The sequence below is a fragment of the Poecilia reticulata genome, linkage group LG3, assembly GCF_000633615.1.
Source record: "Poecilia reticulata strain Guanapo linkage group LG3, Guppy_female_1.0+MT, whole genome shotgun sequence".
NCBI lineage: Eukaryota > Metazoa > Chordata > Actinopteri > Cyprinodontiformes > Poeciliidae > Poecilia > Poecilia reticulata.
The window spans coordinates 27,231,654-27,247,168 of NC_024333.1; the positions used below are offsets into that span (position 1 = coordinate 27,231,654).

The 15,515-nt window shown below is 44.8% G+C and overlaps 1 protein-coding gene across 1 annotated transcript; it reads left to right on the forward strand.

The window, feature by feature from the left end:
- The first annotated feature begins 4,136 nt into the window (after positions 1-4,136).
- dldh (dihydrolipoamide dehydrogenase) lies at positions 4,137-12,575 on the forward strand. The gene is made up of 12 exons (XM_008405820.2): positions 4,137-4,667; positions 4,783-5,085; positions 5,673-5,733; positions 6,076-6,333; positions 8,052-8,112; positions 8,715-8,845; positions 8,953-9,122; positions 9,209-9,425; positions 9,527-9,700; positions 9,778-10,504; positions 10,590-10,845; positions 10,950-12,575. The coding sequence occupies exons 1-12, from the start codon at positions 4,614-4,616 to the stop codon at positions 10,953-10,955; spliced, it is 2,418 nt and encodes an 805-aa protein (XP_008404042.1). The 5' UTR covers positions 4,137-4,613; the 3' UTR covers positions 10,956-12,575.
- Positions 12,576-15,515: the final 2,940 nt, after the last annotated feature.

Here is a 15,515-nt window from a genome sequence, read left to right on the forward strand (position 1 = left end):
GGAGCGGGCACAGTTCTGAAGAGCGTGACGTCACGTGCAAAGGGTCAGTATAACTTTAACCGTACCGTAGTTGCAATAAACAAAAGTAACTACACTCAGTTGGCCTTTACAATCTATCAGTGTTCTCTAACAGCTAGACTTCTGCATGACTGAATATCCATCTCAGTCCAGCTTTATCTCACTTAGCAGTGATGCTAATCTAAATTCTTTCATGTAAACCAGAACCAGAGCTATGCTGAACCATGCAGTCCAGAGTCCTTTTGAACTTTTGATTTCTACAGCTGACTGAAGCAAAGGCCATCACGCTATGTGCAACAATGTGCATGTGTGTGTGTAGCTGGTGTGATGGTGATGATGTGGAGGTTCCCACGATGGCCATCCATCCATTTCTTGGCACGCACATACACACACTCACAGGCCATATGGCCACCTCACAGCCCCTGCATGCCACCACTGTGATTTGGCTCTGGAGGCCCGCAGCTTCACCCACAGCGCGGCGTGGCTTCTTCTTCTTCTGCTGCTTGCTGCAGATTAGGCAGAGAAATAAAAACGATGGCACAGAAAATGATGAGTTATAAGGGCCAGTAGGCAGTCGGTGATGAGAGAGGACATTTGGTGGCGGCTCGGTCGGTGTTGTGGTGTTTGGTGAGCAGATGGCCGGGGCTCGAGGAGGGGCGTGTCCTGTCCTCGCGACCCTTCACAAATCACAAGTTCTCCCCTGAGGGGCTCACGGCTCGCCGTTCAATAGGAATCAATGGGAATTACTCCACCAGAGAAAGAGATGAATGGGCGGCGGGGCGCGAGACCTCTCCCTTTGTTGTTCTCGCTGAGCGAGCGCGCGCGTGCACCGACAAACACGCGCTCACATGCAGCTATTCTGTCTCACACGCGCGCACACACAGATAGACAACAGGAAAGCACTTCAATTAAACAATCAGACCTCCACTTAAACAATTTTTTACCCCGCCCCCACTCCCACTCACGCGCGTCCACGCATCTACATGCACGCACGCAAAAGAAGAGGGATCAGAGGGGAGGAGTTCTGCTGTTTCCTTAAGACACACAATCTCCTGACATAAATTATGTTTTGCTGGGGGGAGAAGTGTCGTCTTGATGTTGTTGAGCTGAGGGGGCTCATCTCACATGCCTTTCAGTCACGCTTTGCTGCCATAATCAGAAAATGTGCGCCACGTCATGGCGATGAGTGACTGATAGGAGATACAGAGGGAGCGCAGAGGACCTCTGAAAGTCGGGATGAGTTTGAATAAAAGCCTTCAAGACACGGATTTTACGGCATGCCAAACGAGCACCGGTGGCAGCAACACTGTGGGCTGAAATCAGAAATCAGCAGCGTCCCGCAGCTCAGGGGGTAAATGTGGAAAAACTGAGGCAGGCAGGGATATAATGGCGTCAGCTCTTAAGGTTAAAGGCCTTTCAGTCAGGCAATCCACAGACACCAAAACAAGCTTACGCTGCAACAGAACTGCACAGTATCTAAACACACTCAAGAAAGCAGGGTCGGTCCGAACCTTTTTGAGGCCCTAAGCAGATTTTTATTTGGGGGGCCAACATGTCAACACCAGATGCTTTATCGCTGCTAAGCTACTGTGTATGTTTAAACACACAAACTATTATTACTAGCATTGTCATTAGCTTACATCACGCCGGTGTTATTTTAACCTTACAGAATTAGCAAACAAACCAAAACAAAAGGTTTTAGAAAAGCAGAGTGGAATTTAAGTGTGCCGTATTATTTTATCTATTTGAAAGTTACATCAGCCAATAAACACCAAATTTACAGTCATCAAGTCTGATATTCCTCCAAGAGTGGCAGCAGCAGCAAAAAGAGAGCAACCTTTTACCACAAAAGTGATGGAAATCGTTTTTCCATGTGTAACAGCATTCAGTTTGTATTACTTGATGTTCTTTTAAATATGTATGTTATAATGCTGCACAGTGGAGCATTAGGACTTAGCTGAGGCTGCACAATGTTTCTACACTTTTCATTGAACTAACTGTCCCAGACATGGTGGAGGCAGCATCATGCTGTGGGAACACTCTTTCTTCTTATAAACCTTGAACACAGAAACACATCAGCCTGTGTGTGTTGACATGGCTGAAAGCTGGCCATATGTTAGCTGTAGATTGTGAATTAGCTCCTTGTTTGTGGACCAAAACACTGATGCTATGCAGCGCAGCTTCAACTGGAGATGTTCATTAAGGCCCTTCCTCCTCCTTCTCCTCCTCCTCCCACTCACCAACCTGTGTGCATGTTGATAGGCATAAGAAGTGGCATAGCGCTCTGGTGCAGCGCCTTTTCCTGAGTGGGCGCTGCTGCTGTGCCAACACAGTAATAAATAAATAATTCAGAGAGGAGGCCCTCTCTCCGGTCTCTGCTGCAAAGCCTTAAGCCTGAGGTGATAGACAAGTGTGGCACCAAACACCAATTAACTTCTCTGGCCAATCAGCAACTCTCTTTAAAGCCTTTCATTTACTTTTTGTGAACATAGCCCACGTATTCACAGCTAGCATATTTTATCTGCAGCGATGGCTGAAATGAGAAAGCCCTCAGATATTTTACAAATATGACACAGCAGAAGAAGAGTATAGCATGCTGAGGGATTTACTTAAAGTTTGATCAAAGGACCATTAGCATCTAAAGCTGCTTTAGGGCCAGAGGCCAGCTCATAATAACTTCATGGCAACAAGTGCGCATTCTTCCCCGCATTTTTCTGCGGATAAAAAAAAAACACACATATGCAAATAAGCTTGTGAGTTCATGTGAGCTGATGTCATCCGGCTGTGAGACCAACGGGCCTGCACGTCACTTTTTTAGCGGCAGATTGTTAAAAACCAGCTCATGTTCGAGTCTCTACATGATAGAATATTTATTTATATGTATATAAACACACGTTCAGGTTACCGTTTATAAAACTGGCCGTGCTCTCCGTGTCTGTGTGTGTGTGTGTGTGTGTGTGTGTGTCTCTGGTGTTGTATTATTGTGAGAGAGCAGGTGCTGCCGGCCCAATTAACATACAGCTGAAAGCACAAAGAGAAAAAAGTTTACTCCCTCTGAGTCCCCTCCTCCTCATCCTCCCTCCGCCCTCTCCTCACAAAGTCCCTTAATGACAGCCACGCGAGTGACACACCACCATGTACTTTTTTCTCTTTTTTTTTTTTTTTTTTGCTGCCTATACTAAAGAGCATGTAAGGAAAATACAGACATGAAGAGAAATTAACGTTTGAGGTGCGCTGATCTGTGATCCTTGTGCGTAATTTGGGGGAATATTTGCGCACCGATGTGATGTTTATGTTTGGAGAGCGTAAAATTGATGTTTACAGCCTTACGCGACTCAGGATGAACACAAACACACTGTAAATATTTATAGAAAACTTTGATTAAACTAGACAAGCTCTTTTTAAGATGTGTTTTTTTTCTAGATACTTAGGGAACTATTTATTAATTAAGCAAAACAGTTCATCTGCCAGCATAATTTAACGATTATGGACGCGCATTTTAGTTTAGTTAGCCTGCACGGAGCAGATCTACGCGTCAATAAATTACTTCAACAGGAACAGATTGACTGGTTTTGGGTGGGAACGTTCAAAAAAACGGGGTAACACCATAGGAATGCGATGGAGCAGATGGTCGTTAGCGGCTGGCTTGCGCGGCCAGCCAGCCAGCATCAGGCCAGCCAAGACTTCACCATAGTCAGCTCAGAAATGAGAACCCACCGTCTAACTGGCTGCTGCCGCGGCGCAAATAATAAATCTCCCGGTAGAGTTGAGGATTTCGTGTGGAGGTAAAAGAATTTGTCGGAATGTAAATAGGCTCCGCGCTGTGGAGGAGGGAGCCATCAGGGGAAGCGAGGGGTTGTTGTACATTTAACAGCTCAGTAGCCATTTGGTCTGTCCCCTTGAGAGAAAAAGAGAGAGGAGGGGGGGGGGCTTCATTTTTTTTTTTTTTTTTTTTTTGGAGGGGGGACTCCTACCCTCCTCCTCCTCCTCCTCCTGTTTCTTTGTAATGGCCCCGGGGCGGACTTGTGGTGGTGGTGGAAGGAGGGGAAGAAGAGAGGCAGAGGGCCTCATTTGCATCTTATTACCCTTCGCTTGCTGGCCCTGTATAAAACCCTGCGCAGGGCAGAAAACCTATCAGACTTACTCACTGATACATGTCAACAAAGGAGAGGAGCGGAGGTTGTTTTCTGTGTTTAGGATGAAAACATCCTGAAAACAAAGAAATAAACTGGAACAAATAAAGAAGACCAATCTTTTCTACAACCTAGTTGGAATTAACTCCGATATTTCCGCTCTGGATTTCTCTAAGGGGGACTATTCCGCTGGATCTTACTTGAATCTGTGAAAGTCCGACTCGTTTTGAGAAACGAAAAGAAAAAAAAAAAACCAAAACAAATCCGACACTTTTGAGGGAGTGAGCAGATGGACAGGTGACCGACGCGCTCCAGGAAAAGTGTCTCCTAATTTTCAGCCTCGTGCGTAAAAACGTCGCCTTGACCGTGAGCGCAGCTTTGAAAACTTTCTCCATGAGTGTTTGAGTGGTGCCACACGGACCCGCGGAGCTTTCACTGCTTGTTGAGGAGGCTGTCAACACAATGGGACGCCTGTGTCTGCTCCTCATTGTCAGTCTGTCCTCTCTCACCTGCCAGGTACGTCCCAACATCCAGGGCTCCTAAAATCTCAATCTAATTTACTCACTCTTAAGATTCTTATCTCAGATCGATCCCATACGAGTGTTTTCCCCCCTTCCCTCTGTGTTTGTAGGTTTTGTGCTCAGGCGTGTTCGAGCTCAAGCTGCAGGAGTTTCTCAACAAGAAGGGGATAGCAGGGAACGCCAACTGTTGCCCGGTAGGCGCCGCGCACCCGCAGGGCCACCAGCAGTGCGAGTGCAAGACTTTCTTTCGGGTCTGCCTGAAGCACTACCAGGCCAGCGTCTCCCCGGAGCCTCCCTGCACCTACGGCGGCGCGGTGACTCCCGTGCTCGGCTCCAACTCCTTCCAGGTGCCGGAGACCAATGCGGACAGCTTCACCAACCCGATCCGCTTCTCCTTCGGCTTCACATGGCCGGTGAGTAACCGAAGACGACAGTTGTTATCCACCACATCACTTAGCGTCACGTTTTATGTTACTGGCTGTTGGAATTGGACTTTTGTGATGGATTTTATGAAGGGGGAAGAAAAAGCCCTAACAGATGCTCCCAGACTCAACACTTGTGAGGGTCTTTGTCAGCAGCGTGTGAGAGGGGCTATTGTAGTAACTCTGCGCCCTTTGGTGGGATAAAACAGGGAGGGGATGCGGGCGAGAGAGAGGGAGAGAGGGGAGGTGTCACCAAAAAGATTTCCCCCCTCCGATCAGCCGTGGTGGGAAATCTAACATCCTCTGAGTTGGCACATCATTTGCAGCGCAGCGTGAAATTCCGCCTCATTTTGGGTTTTACAGCGGTGTCAGAGTGTGATAGTAGCAGGGGTGTGAAAAACAGAAGGAGAAGGAGCAGGTAGCCCGGCCTTATTAGGCCTCTAATCAGTATTAGAATTAGACTGTGAAGTTTATGAGGACTCCTAATGGCCCGGTGGCTCTGGAGGCTAAAGGTAAGGGGAGGTTTATCTGTAAGCAGAGCAGCTGTTGACTCTGTCTGTCTGTCTGTGTGTCCTCAGGGGACGTTTTCACTGATCATTGAAGCTCTGCACACGGACTCCCTGGACGACCTGACAACAGGTGGGTGACAGGACAGGGGTGTGTGTGTGAAACCATGGTCTTGCAGAGGCATGTTTTCCCACTCAGATCTCATCCGGATACACTCCTGCTTTTTACATTTCAACGTTTCACCTAAAATAAGGTCATTTGTGTGAAATTCAAACATGTTGTGATTTCGACTCTTATTTTGGGTTTTATTTTAAAGTTAGTGTGACATATTTTCCCATCATTTATTGCTCTGAAGTCACAGTCAGTGACAGCAGAAATTGTTCTTATTCCAGACGCTGGAAGTCAGTTTCGCATTTTGACCTTCAGAGTGACCACAAATGACCTTGTTCAAACTGTGATCCACTTCTTCTGCAGACAACCTGGAGCGGCTGATCAGCAGGTTCACCACGCAGCGGCACCTGACCGTAGGAGAGGAATGGTCCAAGGACATGCAGACGGCCAGCAGGACGGAGCTGCGCTTCTCCTACCGCTTCCTGTGCGACGAGCACTACTACGGCGACGGGTGCTCCGTCTTCTGCCGGCCCCGGGACGATGCCTTTGGACACTTTACCTGCGGCGAGCGAGGCGAAATTATATGCAATTCTGGCTGGAAAGGCCAGTACTGCACTGAACGTGAGTGGGTTTGCTCATTGATCAAACTCTTTCATTACGCCGGTGCAGGGAAGCTAAATGAAAGAGCAGGAAGGAGAGATGAAAAATGAAGGGAGGCTTTTCCAACTCAGTGGTGAAGCAGTGGCTAATATTTGGATCTGATGCTAAGCAGAGGATGCTGATGTGTGCATCAAGCTCACAGAATCCTGTAGTCCAAGTATTATTGACCAACACAACAATAGTACATACGTTAGGCGCAGAGGTGAGTAAAGTACCCAAAAAGTTGTACTTAAGTAAGAGTAGCAATACTTCAACATGTTTTTACTCAAGTAAAAGTAAAAAGCAGTATTTGGTAAAAGTCTACTCAAGTGCTGAGTAACTGATCATTTAATATTTAAAAATACATAATCAGACAGATCAAAATATAAAGTTATGTACATTTTGTTATGAAAATTATCCATATAACAAAATCACAAATTTTCAAAATCAATTTCTTTCTTAGGAAAACTTTAACAGAAACTCAAAGTGTTTGTATCTGGTAAATGTTTGGTTAAAACATGTTTGTTTTTCATTCAGTGGATAAAAGACCCAGAGATTTTACTCAAGTAAGAGCAGACACTTAATATAATTACTGAATTAAAAGCATAGCAAAAATACTTATAAAAGTACATTTTTTTTCCAAAAACCTACTGAAGTAAATGTAAGTAGTTACCACCAAACTCTGATTAGTTGCTATCTAATCACTTCCATTTTAAAGGAATCGCCTTTCAGTCGTCATCAAGATTTGGGTTTTTTTTCTTTTTCCTGCACAGTTTAAACAACAGTTTTTCAATCTGAAGTTTATTTCTCCAGCAGTCGTTTGCCTCTCTTTATTGTCAGAGACTTTTTCCAGCTCATAATGGAGCGCCCGTGTGCAACAGGCGTCAGTCAGTTATCCCATTGCACCAGAGGCCTCCGTTCTAATGAGCCGCGGTGGCTCCTCAGTAATTCACACGCCGCGTGCCTTCCATTAGACCGCTGGGGCCTCCTCGCCCCCAAACCTCCTCCCCGATTGGCCAAGTGGGGGTCCTATATTGTTGCGGCCGGGGCCGGTGATTGGCCGAGCCGGGTCGTGTATTGTTGTGGAGGGGGCAGCTGCTCAGTGAGAGGAGACAATGGAGCAGCTGTCTGGTGGTTAGCTCCTCACAGACCAGCTGGCCCTGGGGGGGAAAGGTGGAGGAGGAGGGGGATGAGGAGAGAGGGAAATAAGGGGAGAGGAGGAGGAAGAGGAGATAAGGAGCAGGGGAGGGGATGGAGGATGGAGGATGAAGGAAATAAAAAGGAGGAGGACAGAGGCAAGGGGTGAGAAAAGGGGACTTCTGACCCACAGTCAAGGGGAGAAAGGGGGCTTTGTGTGGGGGGCTTTTTGTTGTGGAGCTAGCCTGTTAAAAGAAGGGCTTCTTGGCTGGTTCTCCTTCTTTGAGACCCAAACTGTGATAGCTTCCAGCTTGGCTGAAAGGTAGTATTTCATCAAAACACCTAAAACCTAAGGGTGGTCACACATGACCCGATGACAATGATTCCCTTCAACATGCTAAAACGTGAACCAGAGAGACTGAAAGAGGAGTCAGATGAGTAAACACACAATCCAGAAGGCAGACAAGCAAGAAGCAATGTAAATGTTGGGGTTATTTTCAGGATTGCAGTTTGAAAATCTTGTCTTTCCTGGTTTGGCTGATCTGTTTGTTTTCTTTTTACAGCTATCTGTCTTCCTGGATGTGATGAAGAACATGGATTCTGTGACAAACCAGGAGAATGCAAGTAAGTTCGAAACAAGCTGCTTTTACGTGTCTCTAAACGAGGGCTGGACAGTAAATCAATAACAATATATACTGCAATAGTCTCATGATCAACGTTAAATAGATAATACGCCTAATAGAATATTCACTGAACTCCAGAACCGCACAGCATTCTGGGAGACGTAGGCAGCTTTAGGTTACCTAAGCAATTTCTCTTTGGGATCAATAATGTATTTTTGAATTGAATTGGTGGCCTCAACTAACTCGCTCACTCTTTGGTTACCTAGCAACAACTTGCTGAGGAACTTTTGGTTACCTAGCAACAACCTGTTGAGTAACTTGCCCAGCAGCAGTTTAAGGTTTCGCCATTGTGCCTCATAGCTACTTAAAAATAATAAAAAAACTACAGCCTGGAGTAAAAGCTGTGAATAAAAGAGGAAATGTCTTATCACTAGTCTGGCAGTATTTCAGATATTCAAAACAATGAACTAATCAATAATTACCGATATGAAATGCTTATATCATGATACGTTTTTCAGCCATCTTGTCCAGCCCTTCTCTAACCTAAGCTACCTTGACTTTCGTCTCCTTCAGTTTGATATAAATTGGTTGGTGTGTTCCCAGGTGTCGTGTGGGATTCAGTGGGCGTTACTGTGATGACTGCATCCGTTACCCAGGTTGCCTCCACGGCACCTGCCAACAACCCTGGCAGTGCAACTGTCAGGAGGGATGGGGTGGCCTCTTCTGCAACCAGGGTGAGTTTGTAGACAAGTTCACTAAAATTCTTTTTGAATCCCTTCTGTTCTTGCTTGCCTTGTATTTAATCTGTGTGGCTCATAAGTGCAACTGATGGTATTTCCAGACCTGAATTACTGCACACACCATAAGCCTTGTCTCAACGGAGCCACCTGCACCAACACGGGTCAGGGCAGCTACACATGCTCCTGCCCTCCTGGATACACCGGTGCTAACTGTGAGATCCAAGTCAATGAATGCTCAGGAAATCCCTGTCGAAATGGAGGCAGCTGCATTGTGAGTACCACTTTAAAGACATGAGGATGTCTTTTGGTACAGCAACGGCCTTAAGCTTGTGCCTAACCAAGAATTGTTGTCAACAGGACGATGACAATGGCTATAAGTGCACATGTCCACCTGGTTTTTATGGAAACAACTGTGAACTAAGCGCCAATACGTGTGCAGACGGGCCGTGTTTCAACGGTGGACGTTGTGTGGACAACCCTGAAGGTGGCTACTTCTGTCAGTGCCTAATGGGATATGCTGGGTTCACTTGTGAGAAGAAAATTGACCATTGCTCCTCCAACCCCTGTCTAAGTGGTAGGTTGTTGTGTTTTATCAGTATACCCTACTCCACATTTACTTCTAAATCAAGTGGTGGGGAACTGGGAGACTAATCTTAATGATGCTTCACTTTACAGGTGCAGAATGTGTGGATCTGGTAAACTCCTACCTGTGTGAGTGTCCAGAAGGCTTTTCAGGGCCCAACTGTGAGGTTAGCAGCGGCATTTCTGCACTGTGCCAGTCCTTTCCTTGTCAGAATGGTGGAACTTGCCAGGACACAGTGAATGGCTACACATGCAATTGCCCACCAGGTATGACCGTTTTTAATCTACTTTCTTGCTAAATGTTGTTTGGACCAATTTTTGAGACTCTGAACTTTTCTTTGCAGGATATACGGGCAAAAACTGCAGCTCTCCAATCTCTCGGTGCATTCACAACCCGTGTCATAATGGAGCCACTTGCCATGAACGTGGTGGTCGCTACGTGTGTGCCTGTGTGCCAGGCTATGGTGGGAATAACTGCCAGTTCCTCCTACCAGAGGTTCCCAAGGGCTCCCAGCCGGTCGTTGATGGACCAGATCGGCGATATTCATCTTCAGAAAGTGGGAATACTGAGACTGAGGAGGATGACAGCGGATTCCCGTGGACGGCTGTCTGTGCCGGCGTTTTCCTTGTTCTTGTGATCCTGATCAGTTGCTCTGTGCTGGTGGTCTATGTTCGTGTCAAACTACAAACCCGACACAGTCCCCACAGTGACAGTGTTCACAGTGATAGCCAGGAGACCATGAATAACCTCACAACCAATAACTGTCTTCGAAGTGACAAGGAGCTTGGTGGCATGATGACGACATCAATTAAAAACACCAATAAGAAAGCAGATTATCATTCGGACCTTGCTGGGTCAATTGGGGGTCTGAGTGGAATCAGCAGCCTCAATGGATCTGAGAAAAATGGCTTTAAGCCTCGTTACCCAAGCGTGGAGTACAACCTGGTCCATGAACTCCGGCAAGAAGATCTGTCGCCGTGTACAGAGGAGGAATGCAAACAACCAGAGCCCAAATGTGAGCCACTGGATGAGCCCAGCAGAGGGGAAGGATTCAGGAAAAGACTAAACAGGTACTTAATAATCACCCTAAACACATTACAACCCCACGTAGAATGAAGGACAGTATTTATAATCTCTTTGTTGTTCATCCCACAGTGATGCTTCGGAAAAGAAAGCATCGGCAGAGTCACCAGGATGCAGTGAAGCAAAAGATCAGCCATCCTCTGATTTAAACTGTCACACAGCGAGGGACCCTCAGTACCAGTCAACCTGCGACCTCAAATTCCAGCCAACCAGTGAGGCTGTGTACCCTACTCCCAGTGACAGCCGGTACCCCTGTTCCAGCGATACCAAATACCAGTCTGTCTACGTCATATCAGACCAGAAAGATGAATGCATCATTGCTACAGAGGTGAGAACACAGCCTGTTTTATCTGTTTGAGCTACCACACCAGAAAAATAACCTTCCACCTGTAATGGTGCCCCAGCACTAACTTTGTTTTCTTTGTTTTACAGGTATAATTATGGTACCAGTTTCCTGTGGTTGATGTTAGTCCACACACACCAACCTTGAGCAGTAGAGCTCAGCTTGTTTCTGGGAGGTTTTACTCCTGCTGTTTGCTGCTGTTCCCTGGGATTTCCTAGAGGACTTTGAGCCAAGGTGATGATGTGCCAGTGCAGACGCATCACCTGCTTGGCCTTGACTGAGGACTACAGTGATACTACGGGTCAATTTACAATATCCTTGGCCTTCGATGGACACAGGTCTTTTGGTGACTCTATGCTATGGATGAAGCACCAGAACTAAGTGCTAGCACTTGTACAGATGTTGTACAGACACAAGGCTGACTCAGACAGTCAAAAACTGCTGGAGAACTCACGAAGAGCTTGCTTGACGTCTCCTTGCAGCACTGGAAGATTTACAGCTCATCAGTGGATGAACTGTTCTTTCCTGATGAGCAGCAGAGCGTTGACTTGGATATTGACCGATGATATTGTACGGTGATGTTGACTTGGATATTGACCGATGATATTGTACGGTGATGTACCGACTGAATGAACAATGTAGTACCTTTAGTGTACTGAAAATCTTTAAAGTACTGCTGTAGTACTGTTACGTGCTGTGGTTTTACATTGCTGTGTAAAATCTGTCCTGGATTTCCGGTAGTTTATGTTCTGCACAGTGCTGCAGAGTAGAGTGTGGAGCTGTTGCAACAGTAGGAGTCCCTGTAATTTTAGGCTGACCATTTTTAGAAATTCATTCAAGGCGTCACAAGCAGGACTTTCCATATCAGATTATCTAGAGTTTAGAACCACTTATAGGACAGCCGAACACCTTCAACTCTACAGCACTGGCAGATGTAGCTGAGCTGGTTCTCAGCAGGAAACAGAGAACTGAAAACTCCAGTAGTGACTGCAGATCGATCCACCATGGATACTGTTGGGCCATACTGGCCTCTGAGCCCTGAAAAGTCTGATACGCAGGGCGATGCTTGGGGCAAGGGATACAAGACTGAACAAATCAGACCAATACATGCATCATATTTAATTATCAAATCATCTGTTCGACTTAAACCTGACTGTTTGGCTTCTTTTTTTCCTGACTTCGTAATGATGTTGTTTTTCCAAGAGAACAAGGCCGTGCTATAAAGTCTTAACTGCCAAGACCTCATTGCACTATAGAGGTGTGTGTGCATATGTGTGTGTGCAAGTGTGTGTGTACAGAAGAAGTAAATGGCCGCTTTTGGTGTCGATGTATGCACTGCCCTCTCCCGCCCCAGTCTTCCACTATCAGCCAATTCAAGAACACCATGACTCCTCCTGCCGCTGGTTAGGATCTTTTGTTTTGTTTTTTAAAATTTATTTGTTATCTAAAGAAAGATGTATGCGTTTAATTTAATTATGTAATTATTTTTGCTTCATTTTGTTGTGTTGTTTTTGTTAATCTTGTTATAATTTAAGTTGTGTTGTTTTTATTTGGCAGATGATGTATGTATGTAAGTATGTATGTATGCATGTGTTAGGCACTTGAGACCACTGTGACTGTGTTGTATTTAAGAGAAAAGTCGTATGTACAGAGCCTGTCATTTTTATAACTGGAAAATGCGATATTTTTCCAAAATAAAAGAGAAATGAAATCTACTCGGGTGCTGGAAAATATTTTCATGCTAAGGCAGTACTGCTTGGATTAACTCAGAAGACGGCAATGAAAGCACAAGCACGTTAAAAAGTTGTCGAACAAATTTAGGCAGAGGGATTTGCCGTCACTAAGTGATTGTGTAAGTAGTGTTTGCATGATGTGCGTGTGTGTGGGGGGGTGCCTGTGTGTGTGTATCTGTCTGACACAGCAGAAGACTGTCTCCTTGTGGAACCACTAAATGAGACAAAGACACACCCCATAATCATAGACCGCTTAGCAAGCCTCCTCTGAGGCCAAAGTCATTTCTCTGTGCGGATCCGAATGTTAGTCCAAATGTGTGTGTTTCATTTCCTTAATGTGTTTGTGACTGGATCTCTTTTTGTCTATGAGCCTCTTTATTTGAGTACAAGTTCATGTGTGTGATCTTGTTTAAGAAGAGGGGTATTTATAGCTGGAGATAGAAACCACCAGTCTGGATTTAGTCCCAGTTGCCCCTGCCTGACTACACTCTGTATATAAATGTGTGTGTAAGTGTGTGTGTGTCCCATTTAGCGACCACTGAGAGAGTAGAGGCAGCCATCAAAGAAACTCATATGGTTTGCATTCTTTTATAAACACACACCAGATAGGCTTTAAAACTGGATGACGGATGATCAGAACTTTTACCAAAAAGATGAACCGGATTAAGTGTTGACATTCGTCACATTAACACAGAGACACAGAGGTCACCATGTGGCTGACTGATCTCAAAATAAGAAAAAGAAAAAATTAAGGACAACTCTTTTACGTCGCTTTGAATTATCTTTACCAGCAGCAACATAAAAAATAAGTCAACATTTTGTTGCTCTCAAATATTTTTACATTTTTATGCACTGTACACATTGATGACATTTAGTTTACATTTATTCTTTCCTCATGTCCTAAATGTCATCTTTTATATTACAGTAGTTTGTGTCTCACACTTAAATGCAGAAAGCCTGATAAGTCTCAGTCATATAATTCCTCATAGTTTTCAAACTGAATCAGTGTAAATCACATTAAAATTAACAAAAGCTTTAAAGGTCTGGCTCAAGATTTTTGAAGTGAGGTTTCAAGAAGCTAATATTTTATCTTCTGTAGATAACTTTAAGAACCTGGATGATGTAGCTAACTGCTAGTCTGTAGGGCCCGAAGACCAAAGACCAAATCTACCAACCCCCAAAAATATTTTTTTAAAACAATTATAAACAGATACTTCAATAAGTACAGCTGGCCAATTTGCAACTGGACCACATTTTGCCTTCACCATGCCTTAAATCCTCATGTTACAGGCTCAACAAGGCGCTGAAAGGGGGACAAATTATGCAAGGATTTTATACTTCCATTTGGTTCTGCTTCTAAAAACAAAGTATTTTTTTAAAAAGGAAAACACATAAAACCATTGTTAGCCAATGGTTTTATGTGTGAGCAAGTATTTGTTTCTGAAGTCTCCTCATTATAAAGTCACATTTAACAGACAACTCCAGCAGAGCCCAGATCGCCACCTAGAAATCCAGTACGTTTGGTCAGCCGGTTCCACCAGAAACCACTTGCTGCATTCTTGTTGATTGTGTAGGAGGCTCCACTTCTGCTTTTCAAAAATATATAGTTGTATAATATTGCATCTGTTTGCAGGTATTTTCACATGGAAGTGTAGACATGAAGTTAGCGGACGTGGCCAACAGCAGCTCATTTGGATTTAAAGTGACAAGAGATCCTAAAAGAGCTCAGTATGAGTAGCAGTCTGCTCAGCAAAACTGAGCAGACTGATTTTGTGCAAAATATTTAATGAACATGTTTTGTACAGCTCAACCTGTTCTAAGAAGCGTCACCATTAAATATATGTTCTCAGAGGCGACCTGACATATTCTTCCAGTGTTGATTGGTACCTTGGTATAGCCATAATTTACTCTTCTCCTGACTGAAGGGTCATAGGTTCAGCATATTTTGATCCTGGAAACTGTGGGTGTAGCTGAGGGATTGAAATGAGAAAACCTAACAATGACTAAAATGATAGGAGTGTGATAGGAGTGTGATGTGTGATAGGAGTGTGATGTGCGATAGGCGTGTTCATTGGAGTTACATATTTGGTCTTCTTCAGTTCAAGAAGACCAAATATGTCATGTAAATAATAAGGTTTCACAGCAAAGTATTGATTCAATAGTGAACACACTTATGCAAGTAAGTTATTTCAGGTCTTTAATTCCTATTTTCCCCGTTGTTTCCAGCTTTGTTTGTTTTGTAGCTGAATTCTACTGGACATGTGTCACAACTTATATGGAAAAAGTTTGGAAATGTTTCTCATCAAGTCTCAAAAAGCTGTAATTTTGACGGGGGCTTGCAGCTTTTTCAGCGCCTCCTTAACCATGCAGCCCATCAGGCTCTGGAGACCAGAACGTTGAACCGGTGACCTGCACACCGGCTGCAGACACGGTGACGGTTGCCCTTCCAAAGACTGCCACTGTGGCTGCTCAGAAAGTATTTGCTTGTATTACATGAGCAGCAGGCAGTTGTTAGCACATACCATGCTAAGCTTTTTAACTTAACTTTTTTTCAGTACCACAATAGCTTTTCGCTGAGTTGGAAAATCACAGGAGACAGGCTTAAAGCTGGCCCTTTGTTGTTGTCAGGCTGTCCTCCGGCCCCCGAAACAGTCGCAAACACTCGTGTCCTCCCTCGCGGCATCTATCTGGTGTCAGTAGTCAGACAAAGCCCTGGTCACTGGCTGCCATATGCTGCCCTGCTGCACATAAAGAGCAGCACTCTTTGAACTTCTGAGGGGGAAATCGAAACTTCTTCATGGTCAAATATATAGAGAAGTGCTCATTCACTCAATGGAGCTTGCCTCTAATTTTCATCTGCTGCTAATATTTAGCAAGAGCCGAGCTTTTCCCAATGTCCAGGCTTTATTTAAGTTGTAGGAC